At 42.7% G+C, this 16,963-nt stretch overlaps 1 protein-coding gene across 1 annotated transcript in view; it reads left to right on the top strand.

Moving 5' to 3' along the window:
• Window positions 1-16,963, top strand: part of DOCK2 (dedicator of cytokinesis 2) — a 416,930-nt gene that overhangs the window by 98,653 nt on the left and 301,314 nt on the right. Inside the window, exon 23 of the mRNA XM_003981290.4 lies at window positions 10,242-10,350. Within this exon, the coding sequence (XP_003981339.1) occupies window positions 10,242-10,350 (109 nt within the window). The remainder of the gene's footprint in view (window positions 1-10,241; window positions 10,351-16,963) is intronic.

Genomic DNA, 16,963 nt, shown 5'->3' with positions numbered 1-16,963 from the left:
TAAAATCATGGGATAAGAAGGTCAGATCTCTCATGAGGTCAAGGTGATATCCTGGACGGAGTGCCATCTAAGCTGTGACCTGAATGATGAGTAGGAGGTGGCAGGTGAAGAGGATGAGAGTGTAATTGGTGAAAATAAAGCTGGAAGGAGGTACCCAACATAGTAGAGAGCTTGACTCAATTGAGCTGTGGAAAGGCCAAGGTGGCTGGAATTCAGTGACAGATGGATAGTGTAGCAGGAGATCACCTTGAGAGATAGGAAGGGGTAGATCTCAAAGTCCTTGAAGGTCAGGCCATGGCATCTGGACATTATCCTGAGGAAAACAGGGAGCTAGTATAGGATTTTGGACAGACAATGGTATGATCACTTTTGTTTTTAAAATGCTCCCTCTGGCCATTTTGTAGAAATGGATTGAAACGGGGGGTACAACTGAAGGAAGGTAGGTGGGTTCAGAAACCGCTACAGGTGAAAAGTGATGGGGACCCCAGTGAAGCTGGTGATAAGGACAATGGAGGGTAGCAAATGGCTTTGGTGACTGCAATTAACAATACCATGTTATATATCTGAAAGTTGTTAAGAAAGTAGATCTAGAATGTTCTTACCACACACACACACACACACACACACACACACACACAAACACATACACACATACCCACAAAATTGTAATTATATGAGGTGATAGATGTGTCACCTATAATTGTGGCAATCATTTCTCAATAAATATATGTATCAAATCATTATGGTTTACACCTTAAACTTACCCAATGTTACATGTCAATTACATCTCAGTAGAGCTGGGAAAAAATGGCTTTGGGAGGTGGAATTAATGGGACTTGATGACTAAATGACAGCTGGCAGGTGAAGAGATCCACAAAGACCCATCACTACCTACCCCAGGCTCTGACTTGGGTGTCTATGGGGCCATTTGCCATGCTGGTGAACTCTGCAGAGTGAGTAGGCTTGGTCTTAGATAATCGGGATGCCCTATCTGACTCTCTGACAATAGAAGCTAGTGAAAGATGCTGGAGGCTTCCCTCAGTGGTAACGTAGTCCACTTGTTGATGATGGAACCAGCATCCAGAGCAAAGTAACCTGCTAATGGTCACAACACACACCAATGCTGGAGTCTGGTTTAGAACTCGTTCTCAGACCCAGACACTGCTTTCTGTCACACTGCTCGCTGCTGGTGTCTAGCCACACTCTCAGCCACAATACTACTCAAATGAGGTCCTCAGTAATGTAAACCTTAACACATTGGAACTCAACGCTTCCTCAGGTGTTCCCAAATTTCAAAACAAAGAGATTTAGTGCATATGCATTTTAAAACCCAGCACCATTAGTAAGGAAAATTGTTAAAAATTCTATTTAACTCCGCATACTAAATGTCAAGGCTCTCAGTAGAACTGAGCAGAAACCTAGAGTTCATTATCCTTCTCAGGAAGCCATAAGACTGAAAGGACAACGTTCAGATGCTCCTGGCATGACCACAGTTTAGAGTAACAATAACTTGACATTACTTGGGAAGTTGTCTCTCTAGTTGCAGTCCATGCCCGGAACTAGGAAGTAGGTGAAAAATCAGTACTTTGATTCTGTAATTGTAGATGGAAAACTGCCTCCAGTTGTATGACCTTGAATTAAATCCCTGGGCTCCAGCCCTACTTCCCATGGTAAGAATGAGAAAATTCAGGAAAGACTTGGGGGGAAAAGATTGTTGTAGAAAGGAGCTGGAAGGCAAGAAACATTCACTCAAAGGAAGAGTAGATATCTCTTTTGAAAATTAAATATAATATTTACTTGTTTAAAAATTATTTAACATAAAAGTGTGTAAGGAGACTGTTGACATACACAATCTTTTTTCTGAGAGATAACAATATTATCAACTTATGTATAGATTTCCAGATTTTTACTAAGGGTGTGTATGTGTGTAATCATTCTGAAACTTAATTTTTTCTGTTATCACTTAAGATATTATGGACACTTCTAGGTCATTAAAAAACTGAAGGAAGAAATGGTCAGAGAAGCAGCCAAAACCTAATTTCTTTTTGGTACCCAAACTTTTAGACTAACTTGGCCTAAAGAGAAAATGCTGGAAGGCCTCTGCAGATTATTAGTTTCTCTTTCAATTAAATGATGCAATCTATATTTTTCTCTATATGTCTTGGAAACATGGAAGGGGGGGTGCAGTGGGAGGGAGAGTGTGTGCGTGTGTGTGTGTGTGTGTGTGTGTGTGTGTGTGCATTTCTATTTCTGTTTAGGAGCATTGTTTTGGGAACACTCAATTTCTAATTATATTGAGGGGAAAAACCCTGAAGATTATTTTTCATGCTAATAGAGAAATTTACTTAAGTGCAGAATTATGCAACTTAGTTCTTCTTGCCAAATTACATAAAGGCTGCAGCTCCTCTCAGTAGAATGAAGGATGGCTGGGGCACCCATCATACTCTATTCATAACTTAGAGTCCTTTTCAAGGCTTTTGCCTGCATCTTATTACCTACTTACTATTAATTTATTGCACAGGGTTGCCATATTTTAAAGTAAAGTGAATATTTTGGATGGATTGTTTTCTTTCATTCCTTCTGTATTGTTAACTTTTATTTTTTTATTTAGGCTGTTTACGCTTCCACCTGAGGCAGTTTTTCTTCAGTGATTGCATTAATTTTTGTGTGTTCATCCTAGACATTTTTCAAAACAGGATTCTCCACATGTTGAGTTTGTCTTTTGTTCTCTCATCTGCAAATCATTCTTCCCTGGGGTGATTTATAAGAGGAAGACTGTTTACTGAAACTTCTTTACAGTTTGCCCTAAGGGGTGATCCCTCCTCAAATGTCAGACTTCGGAAAAAATAACAGCTCAAGGAGAAATAGTTTTGTCATTGACAAAAGGATTGGCACCACGAACTTGTCTGAGCCCTGTCTCTCCACTGTTTCATGCATTAAATGAAGTCTGCATGGAGTTCTCTCTGGCGGCCAGGCTATTTGGCAATCCACATAGGCAACATTGTAGTTACACTAGCCCTTCCTTGCATATTTTCTTTCAGATGTGGCTCTACTCTTTCTCTTTTAAGGGAATAATGCCTTATGTTTCAAAGTTGTTACCCTTCAAAAGAGAATTTCTCTGGCCACTGTTGAGCTGGACACCTCACTCTAGACTCATTGGACCAAAATTCCTTGTCTTAATCTGTAATTTTGGATTCATTTTGGGTCTGTAGACCTTGGTGATAGGGGAAGGGGTCAGGGTGGTGACAAGGACCACGCAGAGCAGAGGTGAATCAGGAGGGGAGCCTTCTCATTCGTGAATCCTTTTCCAGCCTCCTTGCTTTGACTTAAATGTGCCTGCTGAGTGCACTCAAGTGTTTCTTTCTGTAAGTAGGATCAATAAATGCAAGGATGATTTTCAGACAGACTCAGCCACTGGCTTCACTACAATTATTCTGCATCCCAGGTTGGAGTAGGGTGTGTGTGTGTGTGTGTGTGTGTGTGTGTGTGTGTGTGTGTGTGTGTATGTGTGTGTGTGTGAAAGAGAGAGAGGAGAGGGAGAGGTGGGTGGAGAGAATGAGAGTGAGGGGAGAGAGAGAGAGAAGGAGAGAGAGAGAGGAGAGAGTGAGGCAGAGAGGCAGGTAGGTTTGGTCTTAGAATGTTGTGATTTTTCCAACTAATCACTCTTCTGAAACCCCGAATGGCTTAATGGTTCTTTTTGTAAAGTCACTAATTTACACCTACTCTAATAGAGCAAATTATTGGCTGGAGGATAGGAAAACCAGCCAAGTCACCTTGGATTTAGAGCTTGAACAGAAAAAGGTTAGAGCCAGCCGCTTAGCTTCCCTGGACAGTCCTGTAACATCATTCCCTGGGCAAATGATGCTTTTGTACTCACTCTGACTTGTTCCAGTTCCTGGCAATTGGCTTTTACTTTGCTCTATTCTCTGGAGGCAGAATTGCCTAGTGGTTAAGAGTGAAATTTGGAGCCAGAGACACTCGGGCTTAAATTCTGACTCTGCCTTTTACAAGTTGGGTGACCTTGTGCAGTTAGCATAGTGCCAGGTACCTAGCAAGTGCTTAGTAAGTAGCAGCTAGTAATAGTAGTTGTCGTCTTAGTAGTAAAGGTAATAGAAATAAGGCTGCATAGCTGAAGATGACTATCAGTACTATCTAGTTCAGGCACTACTAGAACTAACTGATTCATAAGACATTTCTGTACAGCTGCATTGAAGGTGTTTGAAGTTCATTCATTTGATACTTTCTCATTAGTTGATGCCTTTGTTTGTAACTCATTTTTGATGGTCCAGGCCTATTGCTAGTTAGACCGAGATACCCTTGGCTCTGGCAGTGTGGAGCTTATACTCTAATGGAGAAAACAGACAAGTAGTGATGGTTAAGAATGAAGTACTCCCACAGCGAGGGCTCAGATGCCGTCAGAGTCTGATTTCACATTGTGTGGAGTGCATGCCATTCATCTAAGGAAATTCACTGAATAAGTGGCCTCCCTCCTGTAGTATTCCTCCAGTGACTGGCCTCATATCTGGGAGTATACAAGTATCTTGACTTGTGTGGCACAGTAGCAGAATGGTGTAGCACAGCCTTATTGTTGAGTAATTTTGCTTCTTTCCATGTAAGATCACAGAGACATTTAAAATAGATTTTTCATTTTAAAAACCTTTCAATTAATCTGGACTTGCTCCCAGGCACTTGTACAATGAGTCGGCTATGTGTCTTGCCAAGAGCAAATTTAGGCAAAGATTTGACCAGGTGAGGAAGACCTTGGAAACCTGGACCCAGGTCTAATCCTACAGGGCACTGATGGGACTGCTGGGGAGGAGGGAAGGAGAGGCAGATAGGCCTTGGGGATGGCCAGGGAAGGGGGCTGCTGAGGGCAGAGAGGTGCCCCCAGGTAGGCCATAACTCTGGTCAGTGTCCACCAGAGCCCTTGTTCCCTCCTCTGCCCGTCCATTCCCCTGGGTCAGGCCTCTTTAATTTCTTTGCCTTTTCTCGGATGTAAAATGTAAATAATAATAGTCTGTACCAAATGAGCTTATCCATGTGAAGAATTTAGCACAGTGCCTGACCCTTAGGACACAATAATAATGTTAAACTTTTATTGTCCAATGTTTCTACTATGTAGCAATACATAATTTACCTGCCAGCCTGCCTTGTGTTTTCTCTGAGGGTGGGGGGGTGGATGGGGACTGGCTCTTACTTATATTTATTTCCACTGCAGTGCCTGGCACGCAGTAGGTGCTCAATAAATTATCTTAGTCTTTATGAAGATGCTGATTTTTTTGTTAATGCTTAGGAAGCAAAAGTGGGTGGATCTGTAAGAAAATGCTAACAATGCTAGCATTTATTTAGTGTTTACTATATGCTAGGAACCGTGCTAATTCCTTTGCATGTATTATTTGATTGTAGGACCACCTTATGGGGCTAATATCCTTTACTAATGAGAAAATTGAGGCTTAGAGAGGTTAAGAAACTTAGCCAAAGTCACCCAACTGGTAAGTGTCAGAGCAGAGTTTGGAACCCACACAGTCTTACCTAAATTTCTATCTTGCCTTAAAGAGGCAGGGAAGAAATCAGGAGGGTGCCTGTGAATGTGGCTCAGAGGAGATGGAAGTGGCTAAGGCTTAGGAAATGAAATGGGGCTGGTGTGCCAGGAAACCCTCCGCCCCTGGATTCCAAAGTGAATCTTCCTGCTGCCTTTCCAAGCCTGGGGATTCCTTGGTTAGATTCTGCCCGCCCCCCCCCCCCCCCCGGGCTGCTGGCCTGAGGTTGGCATCTCCATTTTAGGCTGAGACTTTATGTACCTGCTGGAAGAGGTGGTGCAAAGCATCGTACACACCATATGGGGCCTCATTTGCATTTAGCGAGTGCTCAGCTGTGCACAGTGTCTCCTTAATGAATCACATGCAAGCAGAGCATCGCTATATTTATCCAAGCCCTGGGAGCCCAGTGCTTGCCGTGGTTGGGCTCACATGCCCCAGAACAGTGCCTTGCAGGTTGTTCCAGTTTCCTTGTGGTCAGGGCCTTCGGGCCCTTCAGTAATTCCTTCCCTGGCATGATCAGCTGCTTTCAGAAGCATCTTTCTGGGCCTTCTGAAGCCAAAAAAAAAAAAATGTTTCCCTCCTGAAGCTATAACAGAGACCAAGTGCTAAAAAAGGACCTTGAAACTACATCTGCCGTGCCCTTGACTTCAAGGCCATGCTTAAAGCCTTGCAGATAGATGAGGCTTTTTTTTTCTTTTCCAGCTTCTCAGGAGAGGCCCCACGTTGCTGAAGGCCCTCCATCATCAATTTATTTCTTCCGTGTAATCTAAACCCTTGTGTATTTTATTTGCCTTGGTCACTCCTTCCTGGATATATTCCTTTTATTTATGTATGCTCAGATCAGAGTTTCCCAGGGTGATCACCTCTGTGCTTGGGAACCAACAACAACAGTAAGAATAGTAGCTGATATTTACTTAACACTTATTAGGTGCCAGCTATAATATTAAACACTTGAAAGGCATCATCTCATTTTTTCTCACCTCAAAATAATCCTTTGAGTGAGTATTCTATCTCCCATCTTGCCAGTAAGGAAGGAGAAGATTCTAAGGCCACATAGCCATTATATGGACAAGTCTGGCTAGAGAGCAAAGCCCTTTGCACTAAGTAGCTGTGTGGGTCACTTCTTCTCATCTTCAGTCATTTTCCTCCAACTCTTTTTCCTATTTCTACCAAGTAAAACTCTAGGCTTAACAATTCACACACACACACACACACACACACACACACACACACACACACACACGATTGGTAAATAAGACTGCAACAATTTTACTTAATGATGTAGTCACTGTTAAATGCAAGCCATTTCCCCATAGAATTTTTTTTTTAATCTTTGATGAAACTTAGGTAGGTGTAGAATATTTTTTCTTCTCTGGACCAGAGTGTGGTGTTTAGGTACTGAACTTGTGACATGAATAACAGGGAGCAGCTTGGATTCCCACTGAGGCAGATGCCCCTGATCTTGGCCTCGTGGGATCTGTGTTATCTGCTCTCCTGGGTTAGATTCTCAGAGTGCAGAAGGAGAAGAACGCTGAGTTCTGGTTCAAGCTATACCACTGCCACAGTGTGACCTGGAGCAAATCAGATTTTTCTTGGTGGTAGAAATTAAATTCAGGTTCTTACGAAGTTTAAGGTTGGGTACATAGTCCTCACTTGGTCTCATGGCCTGAATGTCTCTTTTCTTTCCCGCCTCAGTCAAATGACTTTTAAAAGATGGCAGTGAAGCCAAGTCACTTGCTCACTTTGGCTCTCCCGTTTCTTCTTTTGTACAATGGGAAGCACGGACTAGGGGCTCACTGGCCTTCCCCTCAGCTCTTGTTTCAGAATTCCAGAGGGCAGCAGCAAGGAACCAGTCTCACCCTGCAGAGTTCTGACCAGACAGGGTTGCAACAAATCCAACCAGAGCTAGTCTAAGAAAAAATGGAATTTATTAGAAGGATATTTGTGCAGCTCAGACAATCCAAAAAGAGTTAAAACAAAACAAACAAATAAAAAAAAAAACAATAGAGAGGTTGGGAACCAGGACAGCCTTAGGGATCTCTTCATCAGGAGTTCAGGAACATCCCCCTAGAGTGCTGCCATTAGGATGGTTCCCAACAAAGCCCATTTTTATGTTTCTGTGTTAAAAATAAAACAAAACAAATCGCAGAGAGAGCACTACCGAGAGACCGTTCAGTTATAGAAGGTGGGGGTGGGCAGGGTCAACCAGTAGAAAAAGCTGCTGGAGGCCACTCTTATAGGCTCACAGGTGGTTCCCAAGAAGATGACCTGGTAGGAAACCCAACTGTCTCCAGCCCCATGCAAATAGGCTAATAAGTATGCCTTACAGAGAAAGTCCATCTGTATATAAATAATGACAACTTCACCATGGGGAGTCATGTCTAAGTGTTAAATGTAGGTCAGAAACACTATAGACCATAATATGGATTGTGAGATTGTTTATTAGACATTTTAAGGCAGCTCTGGCTAGTGGAAAGAGAAACAGATTTCCAGGCAAAAGCCTTGGGGGATGGACCATTCATTAGCTTAGCTTTGGACAAAAAGTAAAACCACCACTTGAATTAGGATCCTGCCCTCCTCTCTACCAGATCTGGTCCCATAGTTTGTACTTTGATGGGATTTGGGCAAGTTTCAATCTCTTGAGAGTTTTCTGTGTCCTTATCTCTGAAGCAGGAATGATGGTAATAGTCCTAAAATTAACAACAAGACAACAGCTAACATTCGCTGGCACAAGGCATATGCCTAGCACTTCACACGTGAGCTGGTCTCCTCACAGTCTTTGGACACAGTGCTGTTATGGCCTACGTTTTGTAGATGAGAAACCAGGGCTTGAGGGAATGAAGAGGAGCAGTCAAGCATAGAGCAAACTGTTGTCCAAACTGATTGAGACAGTGGGCCCAAGAGCTGGATGGCCAAGTGTGAACTCTGACTCTAACACTCCCAGGCATGGAGTCCTTGGGCATATTGCTTGAGTTTCATCGATCTGTAAAATGGGGATAATGATAGGGCCCACGTCATGGTATGGTTAGGAGGGTAAATGATTTAATATGTATGCAGCCAGTGTCTGGGGCAGAGTAGTGCACAGTAATGTTTGCTATTATTGATAAAGGTCTTTAGTACAGGGCAAGGTGGAGATTGTAAACCCAGAGCCGACTGAATCTAAAACATATACTCTATGGCAGACATCTCTGTGCTAGTAGGACAAGAAGATTCAGGAGTGAGTAGTTTGAGGAGGGAGAGGGAGAGAGCTGCTTCAGGACTCCTGGCTCCTCTCACGGCCTTGGCTCTATGACCTTGAACTAGATACCCAGAAAGTCGGTAGCAATTTCCAGGTCCTTATAATTGATTGGAACATTCAGTACTGGATTTCCCTTAAGCTTCTTACTTCAGAAGGGCTTTAGGGAGCTGTTAGTTAGGAAAAAAAGAAGAGAGGCAGAGAGTGACTAACACACACACACACACACACACACACACAGCGAGAGAGAGGGAGAGAGAGAGAGAGAGAGAGAGAGCGAGAGGGAGATGGAGTCAGACAGAAAAGCAGAGATAAACATAGTGACCCAGAGAGACAGAAAGTAAATAATACTCACAAGCAGAGAAGCAGACACGTGCTTAAAAACAGAGGAAAAAAAGTAGAAGATAAGCAGAAAGAAAAGAGGTAAAGGGATGGGTGAGAATTTAGCGGAGACAGCACTTGATGGACCACCCTTCCTGTGGTTGATGGAGCAAACAAACCCATTAAGTGTGTCAGCACTTTATCTAAGGAAAGCACCTTTCCCACAGCCACAGCAACTGGTGTCTGACTGTGTAGGGCAGTGACAGGAGATGCTCTTTATCTGAACTGGAGACAAGAGCACTCTCCTCTGTATTTCACGCAGGACGCCACAGATCAGGCTGCAGATTTTTCACGGTTGGCGATAAAGCTTTGTCTGGAGAGGCCTTGGGCTGAACAACACTCCAGGGCTAGACCAAGAGGGCCATAAGCTGCAGGAGCCTGGAGACTGATTTTATATGAAGGGATGGTTTCTATGAAATGTTACATGTGTATATTCGTGTGGGCCTTGAAAATCTCTGTAAGAATAACCGTCCAAATGTTAACAATCCCTAATCTTGAGGTAGGATCTCACTTTATAAGCAATGCAGTTCTATTATGTTTGCATTTTTACGATAACAACGTAGGGCCTTTGTAATCAGAGGAACAAGAGTTTCCACTAGTGATACGCACACTCCTGAAATTAGAGGGCCAGAGAAGCAGTGGCCCCTGACATGGAACGGTCACATGTGTATTTATCTGACAACCAGGCAATGGCTAAGTGGAAGGGCGGTATACTTGAAAATATTTCTCCTTGATGCTTCCCAGGCACTTTGGGGATTACCCTGGGGACCACAGTCTCCCTTCTGATTCTTGCAGAGGGTGAAATTATTAATGTCCCCTCAGCTTGGATGAGTTTTATTCCCTTGAAGTTTTTCAGGGTTTAAAAAACAGATGGGAGTCAGGGGGAGGGTATCTGTTCTGGGTGTGGACAGAGGTTTTCCCAGGAGTGAATTATGCATGCAAAGCCTGCTGACTCAGCACCCTCACGCTGAAGTCCCTGTCTCCCACCCCTCTCTCTTAATTTCAAATGAAGTTTGTTGCTGGCATGCACTTCCACAGGTATTGCCTGCAGGCTTGAGAAATGACCCAGATGTGTCTTCTTTCAGGCTTTATGAAGGCAAAGAACAGATGGAGTTTGAAGAATCCATGAGACGGCTCTTTGAATCCATCAACAACCTGATGAAAAGTCAGTATAAAACAACCATCCTTTTGCAGGTTGGTTTACACTACAAAAAAAAATCTCTTTTCCCTTGGTCATCTGGTAAATAACAGCATGCTGAGATAATGTCTACTTTTGCTTGAGCGTGTAGCCCTGTGTTAACTGAAGGCCTGGGCTGGCCACGTGGCACAAGGATCATGGACACCAAAGGGCTTCTCAGGGCAGGAGAAAGTGTATTTATTGTTTGTTGCTGTGAAAATAACAGTGCCTCTTTTTTTTTTTTAATAATTCTGAAGCTTTTGCTACCTGGAAGGTAATAGGTTGACCTTGATCCATTTGTAATGGGGACAGGTGGCAGTCTCTGAAATTCCTCTACTTTTGATTCTCAGCTCCATAAGCTCAGATCCCCTTTGTGGGTTAGAGTCTCCTCAATAAATAGGAGACACTTTGGAGAGAGAGATCCTCTAATTGATGGTTCCACAAACTCTGTAAATCTTTTTTTTTTAATGGTTTTTTTTTTTTTTTATTTTTGAGAGAGAGAGAGAGAGAGAGAGGGAGAACAGGGAGGGATGGAGAGAGACAGAGACAGAATCTGAAGCTGGCTCTAGGCTCTGAGCTGACAACACAGAGCCCAACACGGGGCTTGAACCCAAGAGCCATGAGATCATGACCTGAGCTGAAGTTGGATGCTTAACCGACTGAGCCACCCAGGTGCCCCCAAACTCTGTAAATCTTTGAGAAACCTTGAGACCTACCCCTAAGTTTGAGAAAGAGTTTAGCAGCAGAGAAGCTGAATGAAGAGGCTGTTTCAAGGAGACTTTATAACTTTCACAAAATTGACTCATAAGTGCTCAGGAGGGGCTGCCTCATGTCATATGAATAAGAAGCAAACACATTTGTCTGAACCAGTGAGTTAACATAGATGACTTCTTCTCCTACTTTTAATCAGAGTTATCCTTTTGGTTGCTAATATAAATATCTGCTATGACTCTGACTGGGATCACCCAGCCTCTGGCTAGAACGAATGAGGTACTAGTGTCCAGCTAGAATGCAGATGAGGAGTCAGAGGCAAACATCTGTCTAGGGAGTATCCACTGCTAATGCACGGGTTCCAAACTTTGCACATTCGAATGTCTTGGAGATCTTTAAATTATTTTTTTAATATTTGTTTATTTGTTTGTTTGTTTGTTTGTTTGTTTGTTTATTTATTTATTTATTTATTTGAGAGAGATTGCTTGAATGGAGGAGGGGCAGAGAGAGAGCGGGGGAGAGAGAATCCCAAGCAAGCTCCATGCTGACAGTCAGAGCCTGACATGGGGCTTGAACTCATGAAACAGTGAGATATCATGACCTGAGCTGAAACCAAGAGTCGGATGCTTAACTGACTGAGCCACCCAGGAGTCTTGGGGATCTTTAATAAATTCTGATGCCTAGTCACCACCACCAGACAATCTAATTTAATCAGTATGGAGTGTGACCAGGGCAAATGGGAGTTTAAATAGCTCACTGGTGTCAACCAAAGTTCAGGAATCACTCTGCTAATGGCTTCTTTTGATTGAACAGCTGTTAGGGAACTCTGTGTGTGTGTGTGTGTGTGTGTGTGTGCACGTGCATGCGTGCACACGCATGTGCATGTGTGTATAGTGGGAGGCTTTGTCTAGTCTAGTTCACCAATGTATCCTTAGTACCTGAATAGTCCTAGTACACAGTTGATGCTTAATAAATACCTGTTGAGTGAATGACTCCTGGGATAAGTGTGAAAATCTCAATGTCATAGATGTGGAAACTGAAGCTCAGAGTCGATAACACTTCCTCAGGCTCCATGGTAGTCAGGGGTATGGCTGGTGTTCAGATCTCCTCCTGCCTGGCTCTGAAGACCATGCTCTGAGCTGCTCCATTACACTGTTCTTTATGCTATACCTTTAGCACCTACTGAGGATATGACTGGAGATGAGTCTTAGAGTTTTTACCTTCCCTTCCCTTTTGCTGTTTTTTTTTTTAAGTCTTCCCTCATGATTTTTCAAACCTCCGTCATTTTACAAAAAAGAGGATAACAAGAGCAGGGGACAGCATAAAGAAATGTGATAAGAACTGGAGTCTGTCACCCCGCTTATAACATATTAGAAGCAGCCGAGCTCCCAGTGGGAGGCCACACAGTGTTAGGATGTTTCCTGAGGGCTGGGTTTAACTGGTTGCAATAAGAGAGGCTATAGCATCGAGTCAGGGTGGACATAGCTCTAAGGAAGCTAAAGTATGAGGAAGCAGAAGTGATGGACAAATGAAGGAAGCCAGTTGTTTGGGGAGAGAAAGGAGCAGATGCCCCAGAGAGTAGAGGTGCCAGGAAAGAGACAGACCACTGGCCTTGAGAAAGACACAGGGAGTCAGCTATCATGGAGCCACTCCTAATGTCAGCACCTATTTTCCAGTGATGAACTGCGTGTATCTTGGGGGAACTATGTGTATCTTGGGGGGAACAAAGAGGAGACAGAAAGAAAGGAGGAGAAAGAAAGAAAGGAAGCTACAAAGCAAAGAGGAACCAGCGAGTATCTATGGCACTGAGGAGACGTGGGTCAACAAGAGTGTTCCTGCTCAGCTGTATGACTTTATGCTGGTCATTTAACCTCTCACTGTCTGTTTCCTCATCTGTAAGACTTCACTGTGTGAGGATCAAAAAACACCAGCTATGAAAGAGCAGATTATAAAATCCTATGCAAATGCAAGGAACTAATGTGATTATTATGGTCTGGGCATAAGTCTTTTTATCTAAGTTCTTACTGTCTGGGTAGTTATGTTAGAAATGCCTTATTTGGGGCACCTAGGTGGCTCAGTCTATTAAGTGTCCAGCTCTTGATTTTGGCTCAGATCTCATCTCATGGTTTGTGAGATTGAGCCCTGCATAGGGCTCTGCATTGACAGCTCCTCTCTCTCTGCCTCTCCCCAACAAGTGCACAATGCTCTTTCTCTTTCTCTCTCTCAAAATAAATAAATAAACACTAAAAACACTAAAAAAAAAAAAAAAAAGCCTTATTTCCCCCAGGATTTGGGCCAGGTTTTGCTGGTTTCTCCTCATGGGTTTCCACCCCAGAGCCATCAAAACGGGCTTCATCTCTTTTTTAATTTGCTCTAAGGGTCAAATATAGCTTCCAGGATTTACATAAAATCAATGACAATTTCTAACGTATTTCTATGGCTATTGAAAAGTTATCAAAGAAGTATGTAGCCATATATAAATATGGAAGGCAGTAACCTTTGAAGATTTAATGCTGTTTTAGGATGTGAAGTGTGGGCTAATGAGGGGAGAGGGGTCAAGTTTACTTAATGTTAACAAACTCCATATAAAGAATCTTCTTGGACTTTGACATTTACCACAGGAGAAAGAGTTTTGGATTTCATGCCAGAGAGACCTGGGTGGAATTTCGGGCCTCTGTTTATTCTTTTATAAAATGGAAGGCCTAATGTCTAATTTAGAGGAAACGTTAAGAGGATTAAATAAAGAAATATATATAAAGCAAGAAATACAGAGCCTATTACACATTTCAATTTAAATGGATTGTTTTTAGCCATTTATACCTCACCATAAAACAGAAGATTTTGGAGCATTTTCCTGGAGTGGAAGGGGATATTTATATTCCTCACCTTGTCATATGAAGCTGAACAGTTTTAGGACATTTGGTTATTCAGCTAGATCAAGAAACATAGATATAAATTTCAGGGAGAATAAACCCACATGAACTGACTCTATAGGAAAGAAAGAAATGACAAATAGTACAAGGATGGCTGGAGTCCTGATTCCAAGCCTGCATGGGGTATGGTGGGAAAGAGTTCTATGATCGATTAGTAGTGGCTTCCATAAATTTTGAGTGAGAGGGTAGAGTGAGAATGCCAAGGAGTACCATTCCTGGTTCCAACTTTACACTTCCAGACAAATAACAGCTTATGGTGGAAGCCGTCATTCAAGTCTGCTTTAATTTAGCATAGAGCAGGTCTGGTTCAATCTCAGCTTTGTCCATTGTGGGTTCTGGGACCTAATCAAGTTATTTCTCATTTCTAAGACTCATCTGGCTTTTGTGAATTGCTTCCTGTAGTTTTCCTTATTGTTCAGAGTTGGCATGGCAGCAGCTAACCCTAAACTATGGAGAATTTAAAACCAGCCATTCAAAGAAGGTAGAAGATCATTAAAAATACCTTTCTTTGGTGGAGTACCTACCATGTGCCAGGCATGAAGCTGGGCTCTTCACATACAGTGTTTTTCATCCTGCCAGAGATCTGCAAGGAATCACTGTCTTTGGTGTCCACGGGAGGCTCGTAAAGTTAAATAATTCATCCCAAATTGTATCTATCCACAGTGGTGGAGCTAGGATTTGAATCTTCCCAGGTCTCTTGATTCCAAAGTTAATGTTTTCTCTACCACAAGGCATGGATTAGGATGGGAGTTTCCACATATTTTCTTTTTTTTTTTAATATTTATTTTTGAGAGAGACAGAGAGAAACAGAGCATGAGCAGGGGAGGTGCAGAGAGAGAGAGAGAGAGAGGGAGGCACATAATCTGAAGCAGGCTCCAGGCTCTGAGCTATTCCAAGAAGAGCCCAACGCAGGGCTCGAACCCCTGGACCACGAGATCATGACTTGGGCCAAAGTTGGGTGCTTAACTGACTGAGCCACCCAGGCACTGCTCCATGTGTTTTCAGTAACAGGCCATAAGCTTACAAGTCCCTATGTGTGCCAGCCTTGTGAGCACTGTCGATAAAACTGATGGTAGGTGGAGAGGATCAAAATCAGACACTAGTGAATTGGATATAGCTTAACTACGAGGAAAGGGCATTTGTTGACATTATGTAGACCCATTTGTTCCATTCTCCTTCAGGTCCAGGATTCATCATAATGCTCCAATTTGATGGTGCAAGTGAAAATAAATGAACAGCTCATATTGAATGGTACTCTCCCGTGGCAACTATGATTGTCATGCATACTAATAATGCCACTAGAGTGTCCAAAAGGGCAGGGTAGCTCTGTCTTTTGTATCCCCAGTATCTGAACCAGCAGCTGCCACTTAGTAGGTACTCGAATATTCTTTTGGCTAAATGAATGAAAGAATGAATACAAGCTTCCACTGTTTTGTATTTTCACATTTATTATGTATCACATACTAAGCTGAGAGCTTTACATATATTGTTAGCTCATTTGATTTTTATAACAACAACCTTAGTAGGCAAATACTCTTCTTATCTCTACTTTACAGATGAGGAAATGGAGTCTTAGTGAGGTTGAATAACTTAACCACAACTAAGAAGGGGCAGGTCTGGGATTTGAATCCAGACTGTGTAAGTTCAGAGTTTGAGTTCCTAATCACCACCAAACAAAGCATAGTTTCATGAAAGACCCAAGTCTTCCTGCAAAATGCCAAGTAGATAAGCAGTAAGCGACAGTAAACAATAGTAAAGATGGATAGATGTTTGGTCCACAGACATGAAGGCAAGCTAATTAAGAATACATTTTTCTTTCCTCTCTTTTCATTGTTTATTAGTGTAAAATGTTCAAATGCCTGAACTAAGGGAAGAAAGTGGTCCATTCTTGTGAAGTGGCCTACAGCTGTAGGCTAAATTCCCAAAGTAGGAGAAACAAGACTTATTATTTAACTTGTCCCTTCCCAATTGTATACCCCATACTTATGCGCAATATTTGAGGACAATGGATTCAGTGGTGGGGAGGATGAAATTTTGTTCCAGTGAGGCTGTTGTAGTAATATGGATAACTAATATTTAATCTTCACATCGGCTTCTAAATTAGGTAACTTTATTCCTCCATTCTCCTGGTGAGGAAACTAGAACACAGGGTTAACTTCCCCAAGGCCACACAGATAAAAGTGGTCCACAGGGACTTGACTCAGACAATCTCACTCTTCAGCCAGCCATTTGTAAGCACTGAACTCCCCTGTTCCCACCAAGCTTTGGGGGCCAGCATAATGTTGCATCATGGAAAGCATGGAGACCATGTATTCTGGAATGTGTTGGTCCCTATTTCCTTCTCTTTCCCTGAAATATTGGTGAGGAGGCTGACTGTCCTGAGAGAGCTGCATGTACTTTCCTTAGGGACAGCTCTGCATCTCTAGGGAAGCTGTCTTCTTGTGGTCATGCTGTGGTGAATTTCTGTGACATTGTCCAGTTTCCATGGACCTTAACCATCCATCGCTTGGCAAAAATTACAGGACTGAATATTGGTGGGTTGGAAATACTGTCTGTGTTCTTGAGTGAGGAAGAGGTCCAGTGCTCTCGTATGATCTTGCATCACTGCAAGGTGTGCTCTTTTTGGCTAAAATTCTGTCTACTGGCATCGGTGCAGTTCAGTCTTCCTCCATTTGGAGGAAACACTCAAAAAGAAAATCCACATTGATTTTGAGGGAGTGTAGCTCTTTGGTTTTGATTTTTGTTGTTATTTTTAAATACTTGCTGTTTCCTAGCAGCCCAGGATTATCAATTCTAGAGAAGTCCATCTGGATAATAATCATCTCAAGTGACCTCCCATGACTTCTCTCTGGGTCAGTGAAACCACTACTGTTTGGTTTGGACCTGGCTGTCTTCTTGAGGCTGATACTAGCCTTTGATAGCCTTTGAGAGGGGTCCAGAGTTCATGACTAATCTAGAAGACCACTTGGTGCCACATGGTAAGCTA

Source organism: Felis catus, chromosome A1 (assembly GCF_018350175.1).
Source record: "Felis catus isolate Fca126 chromosome A1, F.catus_Fca126_mat1.0, whole genome shotgun sequence".
Classification (NCBI taxonomy): Eukaryota; Metazoa; Chordata; class Mammalia; order Carnivora; family Felidae; genus Felis; species Felis catus.
This window is presented reverse-complemented; position numbering and strand designations above follow the sequence as displayed.